The following is a 23,243-nucleotide window of genomic DNA, read 5'->3' as shown; positions in this document are numbered from 1 at the left end:
ACAATGAGCGCAGTAAAGTGTGTGCCTTTTGTAGTGGGTGACCGGCTTTCACTCATGATCTACTTCTTTTTTTTCTTCCTTTGACTGCCCAGGAGTCGAATCAGTTGCCGAGATCTATAGCTGAAAAAATAAATGATGATAAATATTCAGGTGTGCTCAAGCAGTTATTATTCCTCCACACAATTCAATGACAAGTTTAATGGCACTCTTAGAGATTCTAAGACATTTTAGCTTTAACAAAGGGTATTCTAGTTCATAACAGAAATCATTTTATGTTTTCGTACGTGTGTGTTCGAATCACTGCACTGCTTTTTTTGTAAATACTTCTACCTTCTGCCTGCTTTGCTCACATTTGTACGTAAATTGTGTATGAGCTTTGTGCCGCAAGCGCTTTTGGTAAACATCTTTTTTTCTTTTATTGAGTTTTCCGCATTTATGGATGTATTGTCCGTATGTTGTTTACAATGTTTCTCAGTGAGTATTTTTTTTCACATCCTTTGCTGACTGCACATGCCCGTATATATGAATAAACAGCGGTTTTTTTGTGTTCTTTATGAGAAACGTTTTGTGTTCATTTCGAAAAAAAACTCATCCCCACCACCCCCCTCTTAAGTAATGCCTTCGGTCCTTTAGGGTAAATAAAATGAGAAATAAAATGAAATGAAATACGTTGTTATAAAAATCACACGTTCTGACAGCTGATTACAGTGTACGCTGGTACCACGCATTATTACTGCAGTGTTATTATGCATCATTGCTGCTGTATTATGCTGCACGTATACAAGGCGCAAGTATTTGTAAAACATGTTACTGTCATTCTATTTTCAAGAATAGGATGTTATTATCACTTCGTTCACAAGCAGACGCGTTGCGGTTTGTTGGAACTCAAGATTGGCACGCAAAAAAACCAATGAGCTCCTTGACGCTATCGTGTTAAAACTTCCAAAACTCTTCATTCTTTTATCGTAACTCGTAGAGTGTGTCATAAATTATTTTATGATGATTCTTTTCGTAGCTTAAGTCGTTTTGTAGGGGATGTTTACGATTCCTCAGTACTTTTATTGCGCTAGCCACTTGTCTCAACTTATTTCTACTTGATGAATTCTACACCATCGGTCCCCTAGTGGTGAAAACTGCTTTAATTATATACAGGGTATTTTTTTGCGGAGAAGCTCGGAGTAGACAGAGATTCTTTGATTGTGGTGTGTGTGTGTGAGGGGGGGGGTGCTTAGTCCAGGGTTACTCTTGCAGCAGGCCCCGCCACGGTGGTCTAGTGGCTAAGGTACTCGGCTGCTGACCCACAGGTCGTGGGTTCAAATCCCGGCTGTGGCGGCTGCATTTCCGATGGAGGCGGAAATGTTGTAGGCCCGTGTACTCAGATTTGGGTGCACGTTAAAGAATCCCAGGTGGTCGAAATTTCCGGAGCCCTCCACTACGGCGTCTCTCATAATCATAAAGTGGTTTTGGGACGTTAAAACTCCACAAATCATTACTCTTGCAGCAGCCGCTCTGCAGGCCCGGTCGATCACACTCAACTGATCTCACAGGTTCTCGCTGGGCAGCAGCTCATCCCATCACTTCACTGTTGGATTTTGTATTAGTGTTGATGCTGTAATGGCGTAACATTTTCACGTGACGTGGTACAGAGTGGCTGAGCACCATGGGCAGAGAAGAGGCAATGCCGAGGGATGCATTTCACTCAGGGTGTGCAACTCCGGAAACGCGCCGGTTTGAATTTTTCTTTAGCTGACCGATTCCTCTTCATTTAGTGTTCAATGTGGTAGGTAATACGCTTGCCTAACTCTTTCGTAATGGTTTAGGATGACCGAATAGTCTGCAGGAGACGGGAACAGCTTCTTCAGGAGTAGAATTGGAAGGTGCTCGGCTAGCATACCCTCGAGCTACCCTATCCGCTGCCTGGATTTCGCCCCCTCCTGTGTAATCCTTGGTCCATATAATCCGATGGTCTTCCTAGAACCCTGCGTCTATGCGATAATAGCCCATAAAACGACTCTTTCGTATCGTGTACCACCACTTCCCTTTTAAGCTATCGAAACTGATCCGTCTTTGCTAAGTACCCTGTCGCAGAAGAGGCGTAACGTTCCTGTTACATTATGGGATTGTGGGTCGCTGTTTGCGCACAGACGGGAGTGGACTCTTGACGGAGATGGTTTTTGGAAACGAACGCCGCCGTGAGACCCGCCTTTCTTTCGTGAATTTTGTGAAGACCACCGCGGGCGGCCGAGCGTGACGCGTGCACAAAGCGGACGCGTACGCCGTCACGGGGCCCCAGTGCGCGATGGCGTGGCGGCCGCTGCTGCTGCTGCTGCTCGGTTCCGCGCAGGGACGTTTCATGCTCTCGGACTTCATCTCGAGCGTCACGTTGAGCCCCACGTTCAAGGCCAAGATCGCGACCGCGGGTGCCGTCACGGCCACGTACGGAATTTCGTTCCCGTTCGAACTCGAGGTCGCCGGAGAAGCCGAGGACGGTCGCGAAGCGCTGCTGCGCGCCGCCGAGATGGCCATGGAACGCGCCGGTGTGGACGGTGCAGCGTGTGTACGCCGCGCCCAGTGCGAAGCCGCCGCGGGGCGCCTGGCACGCCACGGGCTGGTCGGCCAGATGTTGGACCTGTTTCTTAGGTGAGTGCGACAATCGATGAGAGTTAAAAAACTTACTTTTGTTGATTACTGATTCGGCCATGAAAATGATGTCATCATCCAAGCACAGGAAAATGCTTGCCCATAGTTCTCTCACGTTATTTGGAACGTTCAGCAGGACACACTCACAAAATTTCATGTGGTATGGCACACGTGTTTGGGATGTCTGATGAGCTCAATTGATGGGGATAATTTTAGGCTAAAATGTTACAATATGGCTGCAATTACGTGGGTGTTTCTGCCCTTCACCCATGTTGTGTAGAAATGGGGCCACTATGACCAGGATTCAAACCGGCATTATTTAATTTCGTAGTTCAGCAACCTCACTATCATTACGGTGGGTTCCTACCACAAACATTGTGGCGTCATTGTCATCATCATTCATCATCATCATTATCATTATTATCATCATTATTATAATTTTTAGCCACTGTGCCACACCTCTCGCACAGCTCATGAATTGCTCGAGCTGAGCAAGCACAGAGTGAGTGCACATGCATGCCATGTCGGACGCTGGCAGCCGCTGCCGCTGCGCTTCAGCTCTACCCTGAAAGAAAGTGGCCAAGTTGCACGGCCCCATCGGCCACCTTCGACGTTGTCCCACATCTCTCTACTCTCGCTACAACTATGATGAAGAGAAACAAAAAAAAACAGAGTCATTAGGGGGAATGCAGGAGCACAAACGATAGGAGGTTATTTGATCTTCGACAGACAGACACAGAACTTTACAGGGATTGTGAGAAATGCTGACCCCTTTCTTCGTTAGACATAGTTTAGCATTTGGCTTGGTCTTATTTCCTCTTTATATGACCACAGGCTATATGATGACCACAGTTCGTCTACGAAGTGTGAGCGTCAAATTTGTATTCGTTATAAAATTCTTCAACCATCTTTTGTTCACATTTCCACATAGAAGAGAGTATTTCCTGTTGGGTATGCCAGAATAACTTCCTTTGTATTTTCTGTTGCAGAGGGCCTCAGTGCGGCCGGCAGCAACGCAGTGTCGTCAACTGTTCTCAAGAGTTCCACTCATGTCCATACAGCCTTTTTAAAGCAGCCGGCACCGAATAAGCGGACACAGCGAAGTGCGAAGGAAACGGTCCATTGCTTTATCCCACAGATGAAAATTTTGTGAAAATCTGGCATTGCTGCCTGATTGTAGGAATGCTCTATGAGGCCTTCTTATGTACAAGATAGTGCAGCTTTGCACCTACTACCATATTTGCATATATGAAGGTGGGCGTATATGACACATACCTGAACAAAACAAAAAAATACAGCGTCTCTATTTAACAATTTCAAATGATGGCGAAAGGTTGACGATAACGCAGCCTTCTCTATAATGTAAAATTAGTGATTATGGTAGTATTAATTTGCTTTTGGTAATGATGTCGGGACAGTAAAGAAATAACGCGACAAAAAACCGGGGTGTCTAAAACATAGTCCTCGTCTCTGCTCGGCCTAATAATACCAGTTATCTTGTGTCATGCAAGAACAATTCTCTGCTGTATACGAGCCGTGCTCTGCGTAAAGCCTCAATGCATGGTTTAACATTAGGTTTAACGCCACTGTGTGACTAGAACACGTGCGTGAAACTGATGACGGCATTAGAGGGCAATCATGTCGACAACCTGAAGGTGCAGCATGATGGCAGTGACATGATGACATGACCATGATGGTGCCAGGACGTCCACGAAGACCATGAAGAAGAACCAGACCATAAAAGGAAGCGTATGTGACAAGAATAATGTTGACGGCGAGTGTGTTGTGATTGCGACCATGGCCAGGAGACACTATGGACGAACGCATTGTGATGCGATGGTGTTACGATGAATGAAATAATGTTGCATTGAGATTCAGTCGCTGAAAACCTGTGCTTATCTAACCAGTTTTTTAACGTTTTAAAGAACAATGACGCGTGAAGATAGGGCAGCTGTAGATCTTTATTTTGATGCAGGCACTCGTGTAGCAATGCAATAAATTATTCACTATAGTATGGTATATGAAAAAACTAAATTGAAACGTACGGTAATAATACAAATTTTCAATGAAATATTATTGAGTAGGATACCATGTTTTCATATTTTAGTGAAACAGAAGACTATTTCGAAGCTGCAAACGTGGACAGCGGTAGTAATTCATTGATTGATAACTGCTGTATACTTTTTTATTTCTTATTTTTATTTGAAATCACAAGTGGGTGCTTGTGATGTTACCTGACAACCACAGTAACGCATTCCTGTTAAAAGAAACCTATACAACGCTATTTGTTCGGCATGATCCATATGCTTAAGTTTACATACGCAGCCCTATGTGTTGATAGAGTATTATTTTCATTTCACAGACTGTTGCTGTTAAAGTTTTATCAGCAGACGCAAGTTTTTATTGCTGTAATTATGAAACGTAAAGTAATGAGTCAACGATTGCGCACCATTTCATGGCGAAAAGTTCAAAATAGAAGAAATGTATGCTAAACCTAGTGTGAATGTTTCTTTCCCCTTAAACAAGCTTTCCTATTGAGAACTACGCAGTCATAGCAGCTTCTTTATATTTAACAGTTTTCCTGACTTACAAGTAGGACCACTCTGCATGACTTACCGTTACGATAATTAGCTAGGTCCAAGTATTATTTGGTTAAATTCATCTGCACCAGAACTCCTTTTGACAGTTTTTGAGGTATTTGTCCAGGAAGAACTCTCGTGCCATGACAGAGGTGGTGGGGTCATAATTTGGAGCTAGAAAGGAAATAATTCTATATAACAGCAATGCATCTAATAAATTTTAGCCGTCTAGACACGGTATTGATCGAGAACACGCCGGGCAGGTTTTCGCGACGTGGTGTACAGGGGCATTATTGATTATTTGTCTGCAAGAAGGATCGAAGAATTAACTCATGGGCGGTACTGGAGCGTTTAGGTACGGCAATAGAATTGTAACATATTGCTCGCATGGTGCTCCGGTGAGAAGACTCTATGCGTTGTCTGAGTGCTGCAAAGTTTACAAGAAAAAACTTGCTCTATTTTGCGTGAATAAGGGGGTAAGTTTTAGCAGGGTAGACGGGTAGGGGACGCAGACTTTATCAAATGGTTGCGGTGAAAATACCCTAAATAAGAGGCGTATGAATTTGTTTGTTTTTAGCACTCTTCAGTGAATTGTGTCTAGCAAAATAATCTGTTGGAAATAAGAGTTGTATTTAACGTTCAATAACTAAGTTTGTAAAAATACTGTTATGGTAAATAATCGAATAAACAGTACGACAATCAATCGATCAATCATTGACTGATGTCCTTTCTAGCAAAAGGTAAACTATTACTATCCTCATAGCTAAATAAACTGGCGTTAACAATAATCTCGAGCAAATTGGTGAGCTGTGGCAACGCTCGATAACAATATTTTTAAAAAGTACTTGTGAAACAGTACTTTATTCGATATAATTTGCCAAACAATGCTATGTCGAATAGTATTGTAAGGATCAATACTATTTCGGGTTCAAGGGTTGAGATCGTGACACGATTACAAAGTGAGCTGAAAAAGTGAGCAAGTCCCGCCACGGTGATATAGTGGCTGATGTGCCCGGCTGCTGCCCCGCAGGTCGCGGGATCGAATCCCAGCTGCGGCGGCTGCATTTCCGATGAAGGCGGAAATGTTGTAAGCCCATGTGCTCAGATTTGGGTACACGTTAAAGCAACGTTACTAGAACCAGCTAGTAACGTTGCGTTAAAGATCCCCAGGTGGTCGAAATTTCCGGAGCCCTCCACTACGGCGTCTCTCATAATCATGTAGCGGTTTTTGGACGTTGAACCCAACATATCAATCATTCAATCGAAAAAGTGACACCGAAAATAAGGCCATCTTGCCTTTTTTAACGTGTACTGCGATGGTAAAGTACACGCGCTTCTTGAATTTTTCTTCATTCGAAATGCAACTACAGCGGCCGCGATCGAAACCATGAAATTTGGATCACTAGTCCAGCGTTGGAGCCATATAAAGCAGTGGTACTATATATAGTAAAATGAGGCCAGATTGTGAAGGTGAAGGTTTTTATGCTTGTTCACAAACGTAACTAGTTTTTGCCGTGCAACTGCAAGTCGCATGTAAAAAAAAAAGAAACTGAACACTTCTTATAATCATTTTAGTCGTAATGGTGTGCCGATAGTGAATTTTCAAACCGAACAAATAGGAATCAAATAGCGAAGATGAAGCATCGAGTGCGAACACGAATTGAATACTATTCGAGTACTTTTCAATTTTAAGGCAACTATCTTAAAAACAGACAACAAAATTGGACGACGTTTATATAAAACAAATATTCGCAAGATTTCTCAGAAGTACATTATGACTACCTTTATTCAACAAATATTACCACAATTGCGTACACTTACGTAAATTCGTATACAAGACCAACTAAAGCCAATGAGGTACATAGCAGCGCAAACTTGGGAAACCCATATCAGAGAATATAGGTAGGAGGGAGCAGAAAGGTCGGGCAACAAACTTCAACTGTTTAATCTGGTCACCTCTTCTTTCGAGCGAACAGTTGAAGTTCAGCGCGGAGCCGCACCGTGGTAGTCTAGTGGCTAAGTATACTCGGCTGCTGCCCGCATGTCGCAGGATCAAACCCCGGCTGCGGCGGCTGCATTTCCGATGGAGGCGGAAATGTTGTAGGCCCGTGTGCTCAGATTTGGGTGCACGTTAAAGAATCACAGGTAGTGTAAAATTCGGGAGTCCTCCACTACGGTGTCTCTCATAATCATATGGTGGTTTTGGGACGTTAAATCCCACAATCAATCAATCAATCAATCAATCAAGTTTAGCGCGTGACCTTTCTGTTTCCTTCTACTTCATTTCTCTCATCTGTTTTTACGAAGTTTGCGCTGCTATGCACCTCGTTGACGTTAACCAACTCGCCCATCGATAGGTCTTACTCAGCCAACTAGTGCCTTACGAATATTTTGTTACTACATGTTGAAATACTTAAGTGACTACAGAATATCTAATGTGACACTTTATGAACAGGTTTCAAATAAATCTGTAAATAACAAACAATATCCATGAGTCAGCGTCTTCACGAATGTCATGATGAAGCTTAGGTATTGATAACTTTGTCGCTTAATTAAGTTTTACACGAATACTTCTTCATCTAGTGAAAAATCCCGCGTCAACAGTTACGTTTACCCTTAGCCTGCTTGAAATATATTGGCCATTATATACGATAAATTAGAAACAGTGCGCATCCCTCTTACAAAGTAGATTCCGTACCTTCGAAGTTTCCAAATGCGAAGCATTTCTTATCAAATTTTGGCTACTTTGAGCGTATCTATCTATCTACCTATCTATCTATCTATCTATCTATCTATCTATCTATCTATCTATCTATCTATCTATCTATCTATCTATCTATCTATCTATCTATCTGTCTGTCTGTCTGTCTGTCTGTCTGTCTGTCTGTCTATCTATCTATCTATCTATCTATCTATCTATCTATCTATCTATCTATCTATCTATCTATCTATCTATCTATCTATCTATCTGTATAGCCGCCTATGACTTTAAGCTCTCCTGGCCGTTTCGATAATGCTATCAATACCAAAAGTGGTATGGCGTAACATGACTGTATGATGAGCATATTTGGCTAGTCATAACATGAAAATCATGATATGTATGTCATGAATACTATGACTCTCATTTCATGGTCCTGCAGCTCTTGCGGTGGTTTCTTTCACATGGCGTGTTGCAAAACTGGTATGGTAAGGCATGATAGCATTTGCGAGCGCAAGCGACAGCCCCCTACATGAAAATCATGACATGCGTGTCATGTAACAACATGACTACATGCCACGCTCATGATGCACTCGTGGCCATTTCACTAACAACACATATTCCAAATTCGGTGTTACAGTACGTGAATGGATGACGAAGGTATGTGACTGGTGCAAACATGATAAACATGAGATGCGTGTCATGTAACAACATGACTACATGCTACGCTCATAATTCGCTCGCGGCCGTTTCGCTAGCATCACATGACCAAACTCGGTATTACGCGACGTGAATGGACGACATAAGGAAATGACACATCCAAACATGATAATCGCGACATGCGTGTCATGTAAAAACATGACTACATGCCACACCGATGATGCGCTGGCGGCCGTTTCGCTAGCTTCACATATGCCAAATTTGGTATTACGTGACGCCAATGGATGACGAAGGTATGTGCCTGGTGCAAAATTTATAACCATAAGATGTGTGTCATGTGAGAACATGACCACATGCCATAGTCAAGGCGCCAAAACATTTCGACGTAATGCAGTGCGCGTGTTCCCCAGCGTTCATTTCGTCGCGTCACACCCCGGCGTTGCCACGCCAGGCACCGGTCCTGCCATATACTCGCAGGCGTGCGCCGCACTGCGTTGCTTTCACGCATGCGTGTTTCAGCGCGTCCGGCGTCCCTCCGTCACGAAAAAAGGGAGACGCAGTGTTGTCTGGGTAACGCGTCGGCGCGAAATGCAGCATGTCGCATTTGGCGCCAGTTGCCGTCGGGCTGTGCCGACGGACACTGGTCGGGCCGCTTGCACCTGACGTCAGACTATAGAGTGCTCGCGTTCGGCTAACGTAGCGTCGCTGTGTCCAGCGTGCGTCACCATCAATGCAACATTAGAGTATATTGGGCCCATATAGTAATTTGGTTCCACTTATCCTAATTCGGTATCACGTGGCGTGAACATAGACAAAAGTAAACGGCACATCTAAAAATGATAATCATGACACGGAAGTCATGTACGGCATCATTTACCTCCACTTCGTGACTCCGTGCTGATTTTCAAGCGACATATCAACATTCGTCATTCGTGCTTCGCATATCATCAATTTCCACTGTACATGGGATCTGCCAAGTTGTTAGTTTGTGAATATTCAAAAAATATTCAGGAAGTTTTTGATTTTTTAACATGACCTATTTGATTCGAAGCTAAAAAGTTTGATTCACAGTAACGAATATATTCTATTGGTTATACCAAAATTTCTGATATTTGCACACCGTTTCAAGTCATTGAAGCTATGCACGAATGTATGCAACCCCACACATTCTTTTTTTGCATACTACTCTAAATAATTTACTGAACCTCGGACTTTCCCGGGAACGACATGTATGCCTGGCAAATTATATATCGACGAGGTTATTGACTAAAACAGTGAAATCATGAAAGGTAACTTGCAAAATTCATAATCTTCTTGTTTTCTTCAAACATTTCGATATTGAGTACGCCCCAGGATAGCAAATATTCTGCAGTTGTGAAAAATAAATGTTCAAGGGTATTAGGTTCCACTCTAGGTTGTGCCGTCTAGAGTTGTGTTCTTCGAGTAAAGGGAGTATGGATACAAATTGTTATCACGAATAAGCAAACATAGATTTTGATGTGCTCATAAGAGCTTTTATAAATGTATCAATCATGAAACTTCCTTGCATTCAAACTAGTCAGTTAATTGTTTATTCATAGCCTATATTTGATTCATCAATAGTGACCCCTTTGACTTTGTCAGCACATTATAACAAGGTAGCGGTTGCCTTTATTGTGATGCCGTCAATAAACTCTCTCGTAGAAATTTCGGCGTTGGTGTCGGCATCATTGTTTATGAGCAAAAAATTATCTTGTCTTTTATTGAAGAATTGAGATACCAATAAAATGAACAATTAAATACTTTGCACCCAATCAAGAATCGCACCCAGGCTGGCTCTGAGGCAATCTGGGGTTCTACCTCAGACCCAGGCCACCTTTATCTAGCCACAGATGAGCAGGGAAAAAACACTAATGAATGTGATCTGGTGAAGGTATTTCCCTTAGCTTATGTAATATTGTGTGGCTGAAGCGTACCATCGCACCAGGCATCAAAACGTAATATAATAATACCTCGAGCTTCAAATCCGAAAGCTTGATATAGTTTTGAGGAACGCCATAGTGAAGACCTCTGGATATTTTGACCATAAGCGTTGTTCAACGCGTACTCACATCGCAGAGTACACTAGCCACTACCGTTTCACCTCCTATAATATGCGACCCCGATGACCGGGATCGAAACCACGCCATTCGGGCCGGCAGCCGAGCACCGTAATTTGCATACACCACCCTAAAAGACAGGTGTATATACAGGTGAATCGGTCAACCTGTGGGTGTTTTTAAGGCCCACTAAAGCGCTCAGACATATTCAATGTCCATCATCAGCAGCAAAAGCGTCAACAAAGTGAGTAGCTCCCCAGGTCCTTGTGTTCCTTCGTGGACGCGTAGTGGGGGCCCCTGGCTGATTCGCGAAAGCTGTAATTACGGACTAGTGGGCACTTAACTCCACTTGCATAAATAATTCTAGAATCCTTTCAAACGGCCAATATCACGAGCACAGTAATTTGCTTCTTTACGGCCCGGATGAGGCGGGTATCGAGAAAGAAAGACAGGCTACCAATTGAGATGATGAGGCGCACGAGGCGTCGGCATGCGGAATGGGGCCACATATGTTTGAGAGTTTATATATACCTAGAAAGGGTGAAAATAGGCATAGGTAGTTTAAATGCCATTGCGTTAAATAACATTGGGCCCGTATCTGCATGTTTCACTGCAAATGTCGTAAAAAGACGACAGTCTTTTGTGTGGAAAGAGTGAACAAAACGTTTATTCGATGTTCTGCGAGAGAAAATTGATTAATTGTATTCTGGAAGCGCTGCATTAAAGAGTCTCGATCCGTGCAGCGAGGGCGAACGAGTGAATTGTGGCACGTTAGACACGAGCGCTATCTGGCAGTTATGTTCGAAAACGCAGGAAGGCGTACGTGCCAGCGGAGAAAGATTCGCGCCTGTCTCAGAGGCGATAGGAAGTAGAACGCAAAGTGACGGGCAGGTGCCACAACCATGATGTCTTAGTAAAGCGTTGGAAACACTTGCCTTTTTGAGCATCGCGTTGCATTGCCAGCGAGGCGTGATTAACGCAGCGGTCCTTATAATCACTTTTGTGTGCCTTCTCTAGTATAACGGCACACATACAAAACATTGACATGTTTATGTGGTGCCTCAAATATGCGCAATAATTGCTTTTAATTGATAATCGCACAAACACGAACGCTGAAACTTGAGCAATATTAGTGGGTGCTGCGGAAGGGGTTGGCCGTATGAGGTATTGTTTGGTGCCGTTAGAAATATTGTTGCCACGGACAAACAGACCAATGTAAAACAGACAGACAGGCAAAATTTTGGCATTGGAGGTGTCAAGAAAGACTATCGTTTTTAAAAATCAACACTGGCAGCGTTGACTCAATGATCGCTAAGAATAATTGTGATGGCCACAGCAGAAATCGAACCCAACCATTCTGCGTGGCAATCGGGTACTCTACCACTTAGCCTTGCGCGGTCACGAAACTGCTTTGGAAAAACACTATACGCTGGCGTATAACGTTTCTGGTACGTCAATTGTGGTCGCAGTGCTGGCTAATTTGTTCAACATTACATATGCACTATCATAATACAGGTGACACGCCGGTTTAACGTACATCAGTTGTAGTAAAGCGCCATCCACCGAAATAGGTATACGTTGCACTATCCAGGGCTACCATGATCACAAACACAAGCGGTATACATATAAGCTGACCGCTTTTTGTGTTGATCCTAGCCATGTAGCCGTTAAAATCGTTGCGCAACGACAAAGAACTCGTTATATAGAACATAAGCGACTGTTCAGCGTATTTCTGAGCACAAATCACTTGTAAAGTGACATTTTTTTTCGTGTAAAACATAAGTCTAGGTTAATTTCGTAACGTGTCACTCAACAAAAAAATACAGCACAATCGCCTTACTTCCGCATGCATGCTTCGCATCACATGGATTCTCATGGTACATGTGATGGACAGATTTGCTTTATGACAGAAATTTTATTCTTAATTTTATTTTATTTTTCGTTTTTACGATGGAACAAAGATTGCTTTGATGTGCTGTGCTCTAGCCAAATAACAGAGAAGGACAGTGGAGTTGTCCTAATACCAGCAATTGCATACTAAGTTTGACAAATTTGCCCGGGACAAACAGGGAGAGACAAATAAGCTTTTATTACCAAGAGTAATTAATTATTGTAAAATAACATTAATATGATCCGCTAATGTGCTATGAAGGAAGTGGAGACGTACAGGGGAAAGGGGATATATGCGGTATACGTTGCGACTACACACAGAGCAAAGTTCGGAAAGTCTACACTCAGTGTTCGCTAATCATTGTATTGGATAAATAACTAAAAAGTGTTTCACAACTCAGTCATTGCAATGAGACTGCATGAAGAGAACCGATAAAACATGACGCTGAAGGTGATTATGATGATGATGGTGATGATCCCCTTGAGGTGCACAGTCCACATATATGGACGCTACTTGTATTAGCCAGTTTCTCTGACCAGTGAGAAATGAAAGACAAGATACACTGCAAATAAGATGAACTGAACCTTCCGCATAGTCAGTACGTGTTGATTTTAACCCAGTGAGCTTTGTATGGCCGCAACTGATTACTATAATAAAGTCACTACAATGTTCTTCGGGTTGCTCATCGAGCTGAGCTCGAGGAGCAACTTCATAAGTAATATTTTTTCTTCTATGAAAACAAACTCAGCCAAGAATGAGCTATGTGTGAATTTTGTGTCCAAAGCTTTCTTCTTTTTGTGCAGGTATTGAACGTGACTGACTGAACGTAGAATAAATAAATATTTAACTATAGGCTTAACTATTGATTTAGCAAAGATCGCTAAAAACAACCGATTTCGTAAATATACGAGCTTATAATCTATTATCGAGTGCCCTGAACTTACGGTGTGGGAACTTTGGACCATTACAAGTGGTGTATCATATTTTGCGCTTGATTAGGCTATTCATGCATGCTTGAGATTCGCAGCACATTTCCCTTCCCGGTCTCCCTATTGCAAGTTATCCTTCAAAGCGAAGCGGGGGTAGGCTACCAAGAAGTCCTTCGTTGCGCGTTGTAATAATGCGCATGCATGTGGCCTTATGAGCTATTCCGCGTAGTGTTTTGCTGGAACCCAGTACCACCACAGGCGGAGCAATCGCCGGCCTTTTAGGCCAGGCTCTGCACCGGAAAGCAATGTTATTAGACTAAGTTGCACTGCACTTACTACTGTATGGCTTCAATGTTATTTTTCGTCTTTTTTTAAGTATAAATGGAACATTAGCAACCTATATTGCAGAAACTGCATTTAAAAATCTTCGGCACATGTTTTATTCAACGGGTCTTCAGAAACGTTCCTTCAATCAGTTCGCTTTTCTAAGCGCCACCACGAGCAGCTGTGAAGACCACCCCAAACTGTACCTTCAATTTGCGGTTTGCAAGTGTGACGGCTTAAGAATGAAGTCAAGAAGATTTAAAAATTCAGTATACTTATTTTGCATATGCTTCCTGGCACAGTCATTTATCATATTTTGCTGCAGTTTCACTGAATTACAGCGTTATAGAAAAAAAGCTGTGGCGGGATACTGTAATTATTCATGCTGACCTCCCTTTCTGGCGGCGTCGTCTTTCAAGAGCAGGTGTTTCGTACTTAAAGAGCCACGCGTGAGCCGTACTGTCATTAATTAAGGACTGACCTTGAAAGCGAAACGAATCGAGCCCGGGGAATTCGCCCCGTCGAGTAATTACCATCGCCCCACAATAGCCCTCGGAGGATTAAATTTTGATCGGCGGTACAGCGAGCGCTGAGCGTGTTTTGTCGGCAGCTCCCCGACAGCTGTCACCCCGCCCTTATACACCTCTGAACTTTCCCGTCATCCTGCGTGGAGTACTAAATTACGCGGCGGTAATTACTCGGATGAAGCCTTGCCGCGTGTTTCTCTAATCAATTACCCAGCTGCAGTATTCGAGCGTGCTTTCTTCCCCCGACCGCGGATCGAAGGATCACAAAAGCTGTATTAACAGTGGTTCGTATGCACAGCAGTGGAGGCCAGCTTTCGTTGAGGTACAAACCAGCGTTTAAGCGTGCGTTTCGCTTTACCACATTCTTTTTATTACTAGTTTTGTCGTAAGTACCGAGCGAGCTCTGTAGATTGATACTTCTTCCTCGTTGCCTTGCATTACGTAAAACTTCGCTGTGCAATGGATTTCGGAATGCATGACAAACCAGGGAAAGAAGCGTAATACATGTGTGAACTGTTTATTCCAATAGAAATAGCAGTAAAATAAATACCACTGAAATTTAAGATAGCAAAGGTTAACAGGAGAGCTGTGATACTTCGTTACTTCAGGATATCGTTAAACTTCCCACTCACTACGGGAGGTTACAACCACCCCATATACGAGCATGCAAGAGCAACATGGCAAAAAGTTAACTGATGAGGCAATATGAAAAATATGAAACCCCCCCCTCCTCCATAAATGTGAAACCGTATGTTCATCGCCCATTCCGCCACAGTTGCTTTGAAGCCATCCAGGTGTGACGTTGGCACCTAAGCCCTAAGAGCGCGATAAAAAAAACAATGCGAAAACCACGTTTTTCAGGAGAACAATTGGGTAAAGCACAAAGCAGATTTTAAACTGCGTTCTTGTAACTGAAAGCACTTGATTTAATTCTGTTTTCGCAACACTAGCGTTTCCGGGCAAGAATAACTAGTGAGCTCCATAATTATCTTTGCAAAAGTACCTTCAGTTTCTGAGTCTAGTAAGTTTCCTTGAAAAAAGAAACTGGCAACTCTCTGTCCATTTCGTGGTTGCTCAAGAAAGGAACACCGCAACACTGCTTTCAGAATGGTAAGAAAGCGCTACTGAATGGTAGGCGATGCTGCCGAAAGCACACGAACTAAACAATATGGCGTAGCGCGCAGCCTAGAACGTGTCATTTCTAAAGTTAGCTACAAAGCACTCCCTCTTTTCCGTGGGAATAATTTAATATGCCCTCAATACTGCGACATTTACCGATTTCCATGTCCGTTGGCTGATTTCAGCATTGCGAACTTCGGAATAATTAACGTGCCGCCGCGGAATGCCGCCACAAGGCCACGCTTGCGATCACGCCGAAAGTACGCGTTGAACTTACAAAAAAACTAAAACAAAGGTATGAAGCTCACGACGCACACTGACGAAACAACTCATTTTGTTTCGCTAGGTCATCGCCTCTCAGCTTAGTTTTCGGTTCGCTCACTCATACAACTGAGAGCAAGTGCTTAAAGAGCCCTGCCAATCTTTGTAACTCCCCTTGGCCCTGACGTATTCTGACACTCTTTGCAGCTGTCAATTCGTGAGGTTATAAGCAACTGTATTGAAGTCATTAAACAATCTCTGAAAAGCTTTGCAGAATCCTTTTAACAATAACAGCCAATTCAACTCGAATCATTGATTGAGAAGTAAAAACAGCACAAAAAGAAGACACTCTTCCTCAGTACTTGTCTTTTTTGCGCTGTTTTTACATCTCAAGCCTGAAGCACCAACTAGCCCAACTTTATGTCCTCATCATATCCTTCAGTGCTTCATCGTGAAAGAGAACTGGTAGATTCTCAGTCTTATCAGGCATTGTGCTCTCGTCTGAGTTTATGGTATAACGTCAGTCTTACGCCTTCCAGAGCCTATAGGTATACGAAGACCCAAAAAAGCATTGTGTGAACTTTCTTCCGACTGTGAAATTGCCTGGTGAAGAGGGAAACATCTGTTGACCCTGGCCTTCCGTACAGAAGTACTGTTTCCAGGTCAATTTGGGTGTTTTAAAAGAGCTATTGTAATTTAATGTGAACAAAAAATAGTTCCGCTTACTTCAAGCATATGCTGTAACCTTCATCATTTAAATAGTGCACATCGCAGGTGCAATGGTTACAGGGTTCAGTTGCGTACCGGGACGTTGCTGGTTTGATTCCCGCCATATAAGTTTAATTTAGATGGAAGTAGTTTGTTTGCTTGAAGTCTATGTAGCGTGTTACGTCAGTGCAAAGTAAAAAAACACATGATACTCAAAGTTGCCGGAACCCTTCACTACGTCGTTTCTGATAATCATATCGCTTTTCTCGCACATAGAGTATCAGGCAATATTATTCATCTTTCACATATACAAGATCTCATTGCACCAGAATGCAAAAGAAAATTTTGTTGGTGGTATTATAGATCAGTTCTCATTATGATTGGTTCGGGGAAATCAAGGCTTCAATGAATGCTCGTCGTTTTATTGACTAATTCAATGATCGGCTCGTGGTTCTAGTACTGCCTATTCCACGCAAGTAGCTACGCATCATCCACTGTCATTAATTGTGACGTGAGTCATCACCTTGTACGGTGATGTATGCTTATTTTTACCATGTGTACACTTCACATCAGGGCTCCTCACTGTCTTTGAGAAGCGCAACAAAACAATGAGAGGTGAATACTGAGTGTCCGATAAGCCGGGTGTTTTACCCTCTAGTTCAGGGTGTGCCGCACTAGAGGGTAAGTTCCAGTCTTCAGTGCCTAGTGTGCACACGGTTACTAATTTTCCAATAAAAGTACCCCAGTATTACTTCCAGTGTGCTTTGGTAGGTATACAGCGTCCTCTGTTTGCATGAATATAGTTATACTAGGGTGTTCTTTCCTCCTTGTGATATGATTGGGTAAGTATAGTTCCACACTCATGAGTTTGCGGTAATTCATTGCGCATTTAGGAAATTATCGCACTGCTTCGATATTCTCGAGTCAGTTCAGCACTCTGATATTCTCCTAATATGCCGTGGAGTTAATCATAATTGTCGTATTCATATGTTAACATAGCAGAAGAAGATTAAAAGCCGGAAATGGAGCACTTAGGCAGTGTTACCGTAATGGTATATGAACTACGTACAGTATTCTCATTATCAACAGTGTCAGCCAACCAAACAAGTATTCTAGCAATCAAGGAAAAAGCGGACAACTAGGCAGTATTGCTGCTGGAGACGCCAGGTATTACTCGCCGGCAGAAATAAAGAAGCGTCAACAAAGAGCCAAGTAAGGAAATACCCGGCTCTGATCAACATCAATCAAAACGGGACGACAACCGAAAAGTGTGACGTAGAGAGAGCCCTCGTGAGCTAGCTTCACCCTCATACCATCGCCTGGGTGTTCGTTGAGTACCCTTCACGTTGGCCCCCTTATTTCGCGAGGCCCACGGCACACTCTGCGGTTGGATGTTTGCACGCATCGAGTCCTCGTCTGACATTTATCGGAAGTCCAGTATTTATTTCCCTTAATGCAGTTTTTGTTTGCTTTTGTGACTACTTGCCTGGTGCCTCTGTTTGTACCATTTAGATTGTTTCTTTTTTCCGCTCATGTCCCCACTCAAATTTGCTTGGTATGGCAGACTTCCACGCATGGTCCTCTGGGAACTGAGAAATAGGTTGGTTAGCAACATATGTGGGCAGCATGGGCAGTATAAGCACGGATTGTTCAGCCTACGTCAAAAGCTAAGTTCCTTCGCCAGTGATTGCATATGGACAAAACAGTGCAAAAGGTGAAGGCTGGAGTGTTATATCAATATCACCGCGCACCCGAAATTGAGAGTGGCAGTAATGTTGATAGTATATGCGTTTACAACGCGAACAAAGAAGTAAAAAAATATCTGAGTGAGTATAACAAGGCAATACACTTGGGGTCTGTGGTCTTTCTATTATTTATTTTGAAATAAAAAGGCACCACAACAGCTATATGAAAACGTCGATGCGTGTAATGGTAGTCTCAGCCATATGAAGTCAATAAAAATTTTGGCTCGTTCGAGCAGCTTTAGACCACCTGGCATGCAGAAAATGCCACCCAGGTGAAATCATTTTGAACCATCACTTGGGACACTACCATTCTTATTGATGGAGGGTGACCTGGGACAGAAGTTCTTTCCCTCTTCCACCGCCTCGCGCGAAAGAAACTAACGGACTATAACACTGAATGACATTTAGTCATACATTAATAATACGAAGATAATGTCTGTGCCCTTTATAATGTGATAAGATTCCAGCAGTTACCGTACCGAAGTGTGCTCGCTTGCATTAAGTCGTTACAACAAGCTCGACCTATTCTGTGTTTTTAAACCGGTGCGTTTCATTGACTGATTGTTTTTTTTTTCGTTTTTTTTCCTCAAGAGCAATTCAGTGAGCAATACTAAGGCATGGTGACGTTTCACTATGCCTACGCGGTTTATTTAGGTACTCCGTATTTATGCTGCACGTGTCACTCTAACACTATCGACGGCTGTTTTAATAGTTGACCCCACTTAGCCACGGCTTTGTGTAACAGCATGTTGACAGCTTACAGTTCTCAAACTTTTACGCTAATGACAATAACATATGCTCGTACACTACTGCTGATTCCACTAAATAATATGTTGCGTCGATGTTTCGAGCACAAAAGTTTATGAGTGCCAGATGGACGAACGAACGGACGCAGGTGTTTCAATGTGTCCGCGTTTTACAAAGGTGCAGCCGGCGGAATCACGCTTTGTACCGCGGTTGCTCAACCGAGATTGCGCAGTAACAGCAATTGCGTGTCATTGTCGATCTCGAAGTCACAAGTTTTCTCCCAGCCATATTGTTCGCATTCCGATGGAATCATAAATGATGGACATTCATGGATTGCGCATTTTGAGAACGTCTCAACAACACACATGCACACAAGCACACACTCGCACTTGCACAAACACGCACGCACGCACGCACACAAGAATACACCCCCCAGCCCCCCCCCACACACACACAATCGCGCGCGCGCGCACGCGCACGTTTTTAACGTAGCATGGCCAGCTTGCGCACAGATTGTCAGAGGTTCACTTAATTATATAGAATTGTATTGCCACCATTAGTATGGGCATTTTCATCATGGGAACGTACACCACCGTCATCCATGTTTTGTAGACTTTCACCCGTATTCGTCGCTGGAGTATTCATCTACCTCCCCCTCTTTCTTTTGCGAGCAGATCACTTGTTGGTTAAACGTCGCTTTTTGCAGTCATAATGGGGATTTCCACGTCGACACAGGTATCTTATAGTCACTGCTTCATATTAGGCCGACGTAAAATGGGTGACCGGTGATGTCACTTGTCATCAGCGTGCGTTATAGTATGAATATTACATCATTTGCATACCTTGATTCATCAAGATATTAACAAAAAAGTAGAGAGAAAGCTCGCGAATGCCACCTGGAAGGACACAACACACAATTCTTTCGGGAGGAGGGAAGATACAAAGGAAAAAACTAAGAGAAAAGAAATAGAAAAGAAGGGAAGTGAAGAAAATGTGGTAGATCCCTTCGTCATTGGAATCGCTATAACACGCAATGGTCCTTGCAAACGTCTCCTTACAAACGTCTCCTTACAAAAGTAGTTTAAGGTTCACTGTACAAGCGTGCTTATTCAATATCTGTTGTCGTATGACAGCTAAAGCACTGTTAAACGTAAATACATTCACGTGGGGCGTTAGTCGTAGCTATAGCAACGACTAACGTCCACAGCCTATGATTGAATAATGATGAAAGATGCCCTGGGGTCATGGATGCCTGCGATAGCTGTAGTATTTACCAGTGAGAGTGGAACTAGAAGTGTGTGACTATGCCAAACTTGGAATAAGGCAATGGCTAAGGTCAGAAACTCGTGGCATGGTAGAGTGAATAAATGCAACTGCTCCAATAGAAGGAAATAAATGCAACGTGCGTTGTGTCTTCCCTGCAGGCCAGCCACAAATTTTCGTGCGCTAAACGTAAGCGGGCAACGCGGAGTTACATCCAGGCGAACCATTCGCGTTTCTTTACGCGTTGCACAGTTATTTTTCCTATGAATGGATGTCATGAGCCCCGCCGATGGTTTTGGTATGGTTGCTACATGGTAGTGTGCTAAGGCGTTGAAACAATTGCACTTCTATAAACAACGCACCGAGTAGGATGGACGCGCAGAAACGACGTGTTGAAGGAACTAATTGTGAATGTCATGGTCAGGACGCATTACTACACTTTACCAAGAGCACTCTGAGAGGGTAGTACTATAAATAAAAGACATTTTGAAGTGTTCAATATTTGTCATTCCACATAGGATTTTTTTAGTAATTGAACCTGACATTTTAATTGATTTACGCAGCACATGGCGAAGCTGCATGGCAGTTAGAAATTCTGATTTAGACACTCGGCCAGTACGTATTCACTTTATTTACCAAATGTTCAAGTTGCGAGAATTTTTTGCAAGACTTTGCGATGATCATGAACTACTAACTGTTATATATGGCCTACGTCTTTTTAAGCCATTTCAAGAATGTGTGGCACGTGGCTAACCTTCCTTGAAGCCGTAACACTTAGCTTGAAACTTAGTTGATGGGTGTTGGTTTTGTGTGAATGTTATATACTGCGATAAAGAAACAAAAAACATGGCGCATTGTACGTTAGCGTGCCCGGAAGCTCTAACTGCCAATCAAGAGTTCATGGGTTCAGCTCCCGGTGAGTTATTCACTCACTCACTCACTCTAAATCGTTACTTCTCTCTCGATGTCTCTTATTCTCTCCTGATCCGTTCCTTTCTGAGCCACTGCTGAGGTGTCGCATTTTGATGCAGGCTTACTTTTTATTTTTCCTATTTAGGAAACACTACCTCCCTCCGGCTCGCACATGACGCGTTACCTAATTTTTAGCACATGTTGATAGTATAAGAAGGAATCTAAGCATCACGGATTATGTAAACTAATCTGTATACTTGTGCATATCAGAATTCTCGCAAATTTTCCTAAAACAAATATACGCTTTCACGCGCCTTTATTTAAAATTCACCACTTCTTTGTCACGTGTCATTAAGGAGTGAGTCTGTAAGTGAGTGAGTGAAACAACTTTATTTCTTCCACAATAGGCGCGAGGTAACTTGACGTCACCTGAGTATGAGAGAGAGAGGAAGAGAAAAAACATTTATTGAATTAGGCTTGTGGGTGAACGTGGGAGGGTCCGTTATTTGAGGAACCTTCTGGCCTGGACAGCCCCCGCCGGGCTCGAGCGACGAGTTCACGCTCTCAACCATGTCCGGCTGAAAGATCGCAGCCTTCCACGCTTCACTGAGGAGGTCTTGGTCCCCATCTGGTGCCGCTGCTTATAGTCTTTGGACGCTTACTTTGCACTGCAGCAGGAGGTGCGCCAGAGTGTCTGCCACATTGCAGTGAGGACAGTGTAGCTGTCTCATATGGTGCAATAGCACGCCGTGGGTGAACATGTTGCTTCGAAGGCGCCTGTAGTCAGTGCCTTCGTCTCTTGTAAGTTTTGGATGTGGCGTAGGGTATGACCTGCGTTTGAGCCGATAATGGTGCAGTAATGCATGATACGTTTGCGGGACGGGTTCTCTTGCCTCTGCTTCTGTTGTGGAGTGGGAGGTGCCGAGGATCTCGTATGGGAATGCCCGGTTGACGCATTCGCGGGCAGCGGTGTGTACCGCTTCATTTCCCTCGAGGCCTTAATGACCTGGAATCCACACGATGCATGTGTAGGGAGGAGGATGGACCATTCGCTTTGGTAGCCTAATCGCCACCGTGGAGACCCTGCTTTTCAGGTAGTTCCGTGCCGCTGTTTGTGAGTCGGTAAAAATCACGAGGGTATTCTCACTGGTCTGGGTGGCGAGTGGTGGCGAGTGCTATAGCAGCCTCTTCAGCTGTTTCTGCACGTTTGGTGAGGATAGTCGCCGATGCCAGTACCACGTATTGTCAACTCCCATGCGAAGCAATCGTTCAGTGGAGGCGGCTGGCGGGAGTCCAAGGGCAAAATTTGTAGCCTTTCGTATCAGCAAATTATGTTTTTGTTTCTCCGCTGTCTTCAGGTTGAGGTAGGGAGTTCCGCACGTTATGCGGCTCTAAAGAAGAGCTTGTACCATTTTTAGGGTGTCGTGCTCTCTGAAGCCACTGCGGTGGTTAGCCACCCTTCGTATAAGATGGGTGAGTTGTATCATGGTGTTCAGCAGCCAGGTTAGGGCAGCGGAGCCAGACTTATTTTTATGTATACAGTAATCGAAGGACTCGAAGTGTATCGATTTGTGGTATTCAGACTGCTTGTAAAGAGACTTGAGGGTAAGGTGCGTGGTCTGAGAGAAAAATAAAAGATTGGGAACGGCTATAGAAGTCCGTGTACAGGGCTCCGAACGGCAAGCGATCGTCGAAGAGAGGACACAGCAGACAGGACAAGCGTCAGCCAAGATATCCGCCAAGCGTCTTTAACATGTCGCCATGCAGTGCCGCAGTGATCGCCAATGACTTTTATGCTTAACAAAGAAAAAGAAAGTTGATATGGAGATTTCTATGCTCACAGATTCCAAGAAACACAAAGGTACCAAAGACCACACACACAGAGGTAAGGCGATCTGCTGGCGCTCGTACGATGACTTGCCGTCTTTCACGAAAACATTTGACCCCAACGCTCGCCACTTTTCATCTCTTCCTTCTCACGACTATATTTCAATCTGACATCAGTAATTGGTGCGAGATCGTGTGCGCCAGCTGTGATTAGTTCCGAGATTACCCTGAAACGTCAGGTATGATTGTAATAATAATAATAATAATAATAATAATAATAATAATAATAATAATAATAATAATAATAATGATAATAATAATAATAATCATAATCA

General features: G+C 43.4%; 1 protein-coding gene across 1 annotated transcript; it reads left to right on the top strand.

Annotated features, from left to right (window-relative positions):
• Positions 1–2,293: 2,293 nt before the first annotated feature.
• Positions 2,294–4,511, top strand: LOC142813993 (uncharacterized). The gene is made up of 2 exons (XM_075891955.1): positions 2,294–2,640; positions 3,630–4,511. Exons 1-2 carry the CDS (start codon positions 2,300–2,302, stop codon positions 3,727–3,729), a joined length of 441 nt encoding a protein of 146 aa, XP_075748070.1. The 5' UTR covers positions 2,294–2,299; the 3' UTR covers positions 3,730–4,511.
• Positions 4,512–23,243: the final 18,732 nt, after the last annotated feature.

Source organism: Rhipicephalus microplus, chromosome 4 (genome assembly GCF_043290135.1).
Source record: "Rhipicephalus microplus isolate Deutch F79 chromosome 4, USDA_Rmic, whole genome shotgun sequence".
Classification (NCBI taxonomy): domain Eukaryota; kingdom Metazoa; phylum Arthropoda; class Arachnida; order Ixodida; family Ixodidae; genus Rhipicephalus; species Rhipicephalus microplus.
The sequence above is the reverse complement of the archived record's forward strand: the minus strand, read 5'-3'. Positions and strand labels throughout refer to the sequence as shown.

What these genes read in the sequence shown, in the direction of transcription:
- LOC142813993 (XM_075891955.1), top strand. Translation starts at nt 2,300, where the DNA reads ATGGCGTGGCGGCCGCTGCTGCTGCTGCTGCTCGGTTCCGCGCAGGGA. An exon ending in ATGTTGGACCTGTTTCTTAG is followed by an intron (nt 2,641 to 3,629) that starts GTGAGTGCGACA and finishes TTTCTGTTGCAG; the next exon opens with AGGGCCTCAGTGCGGCCGGC.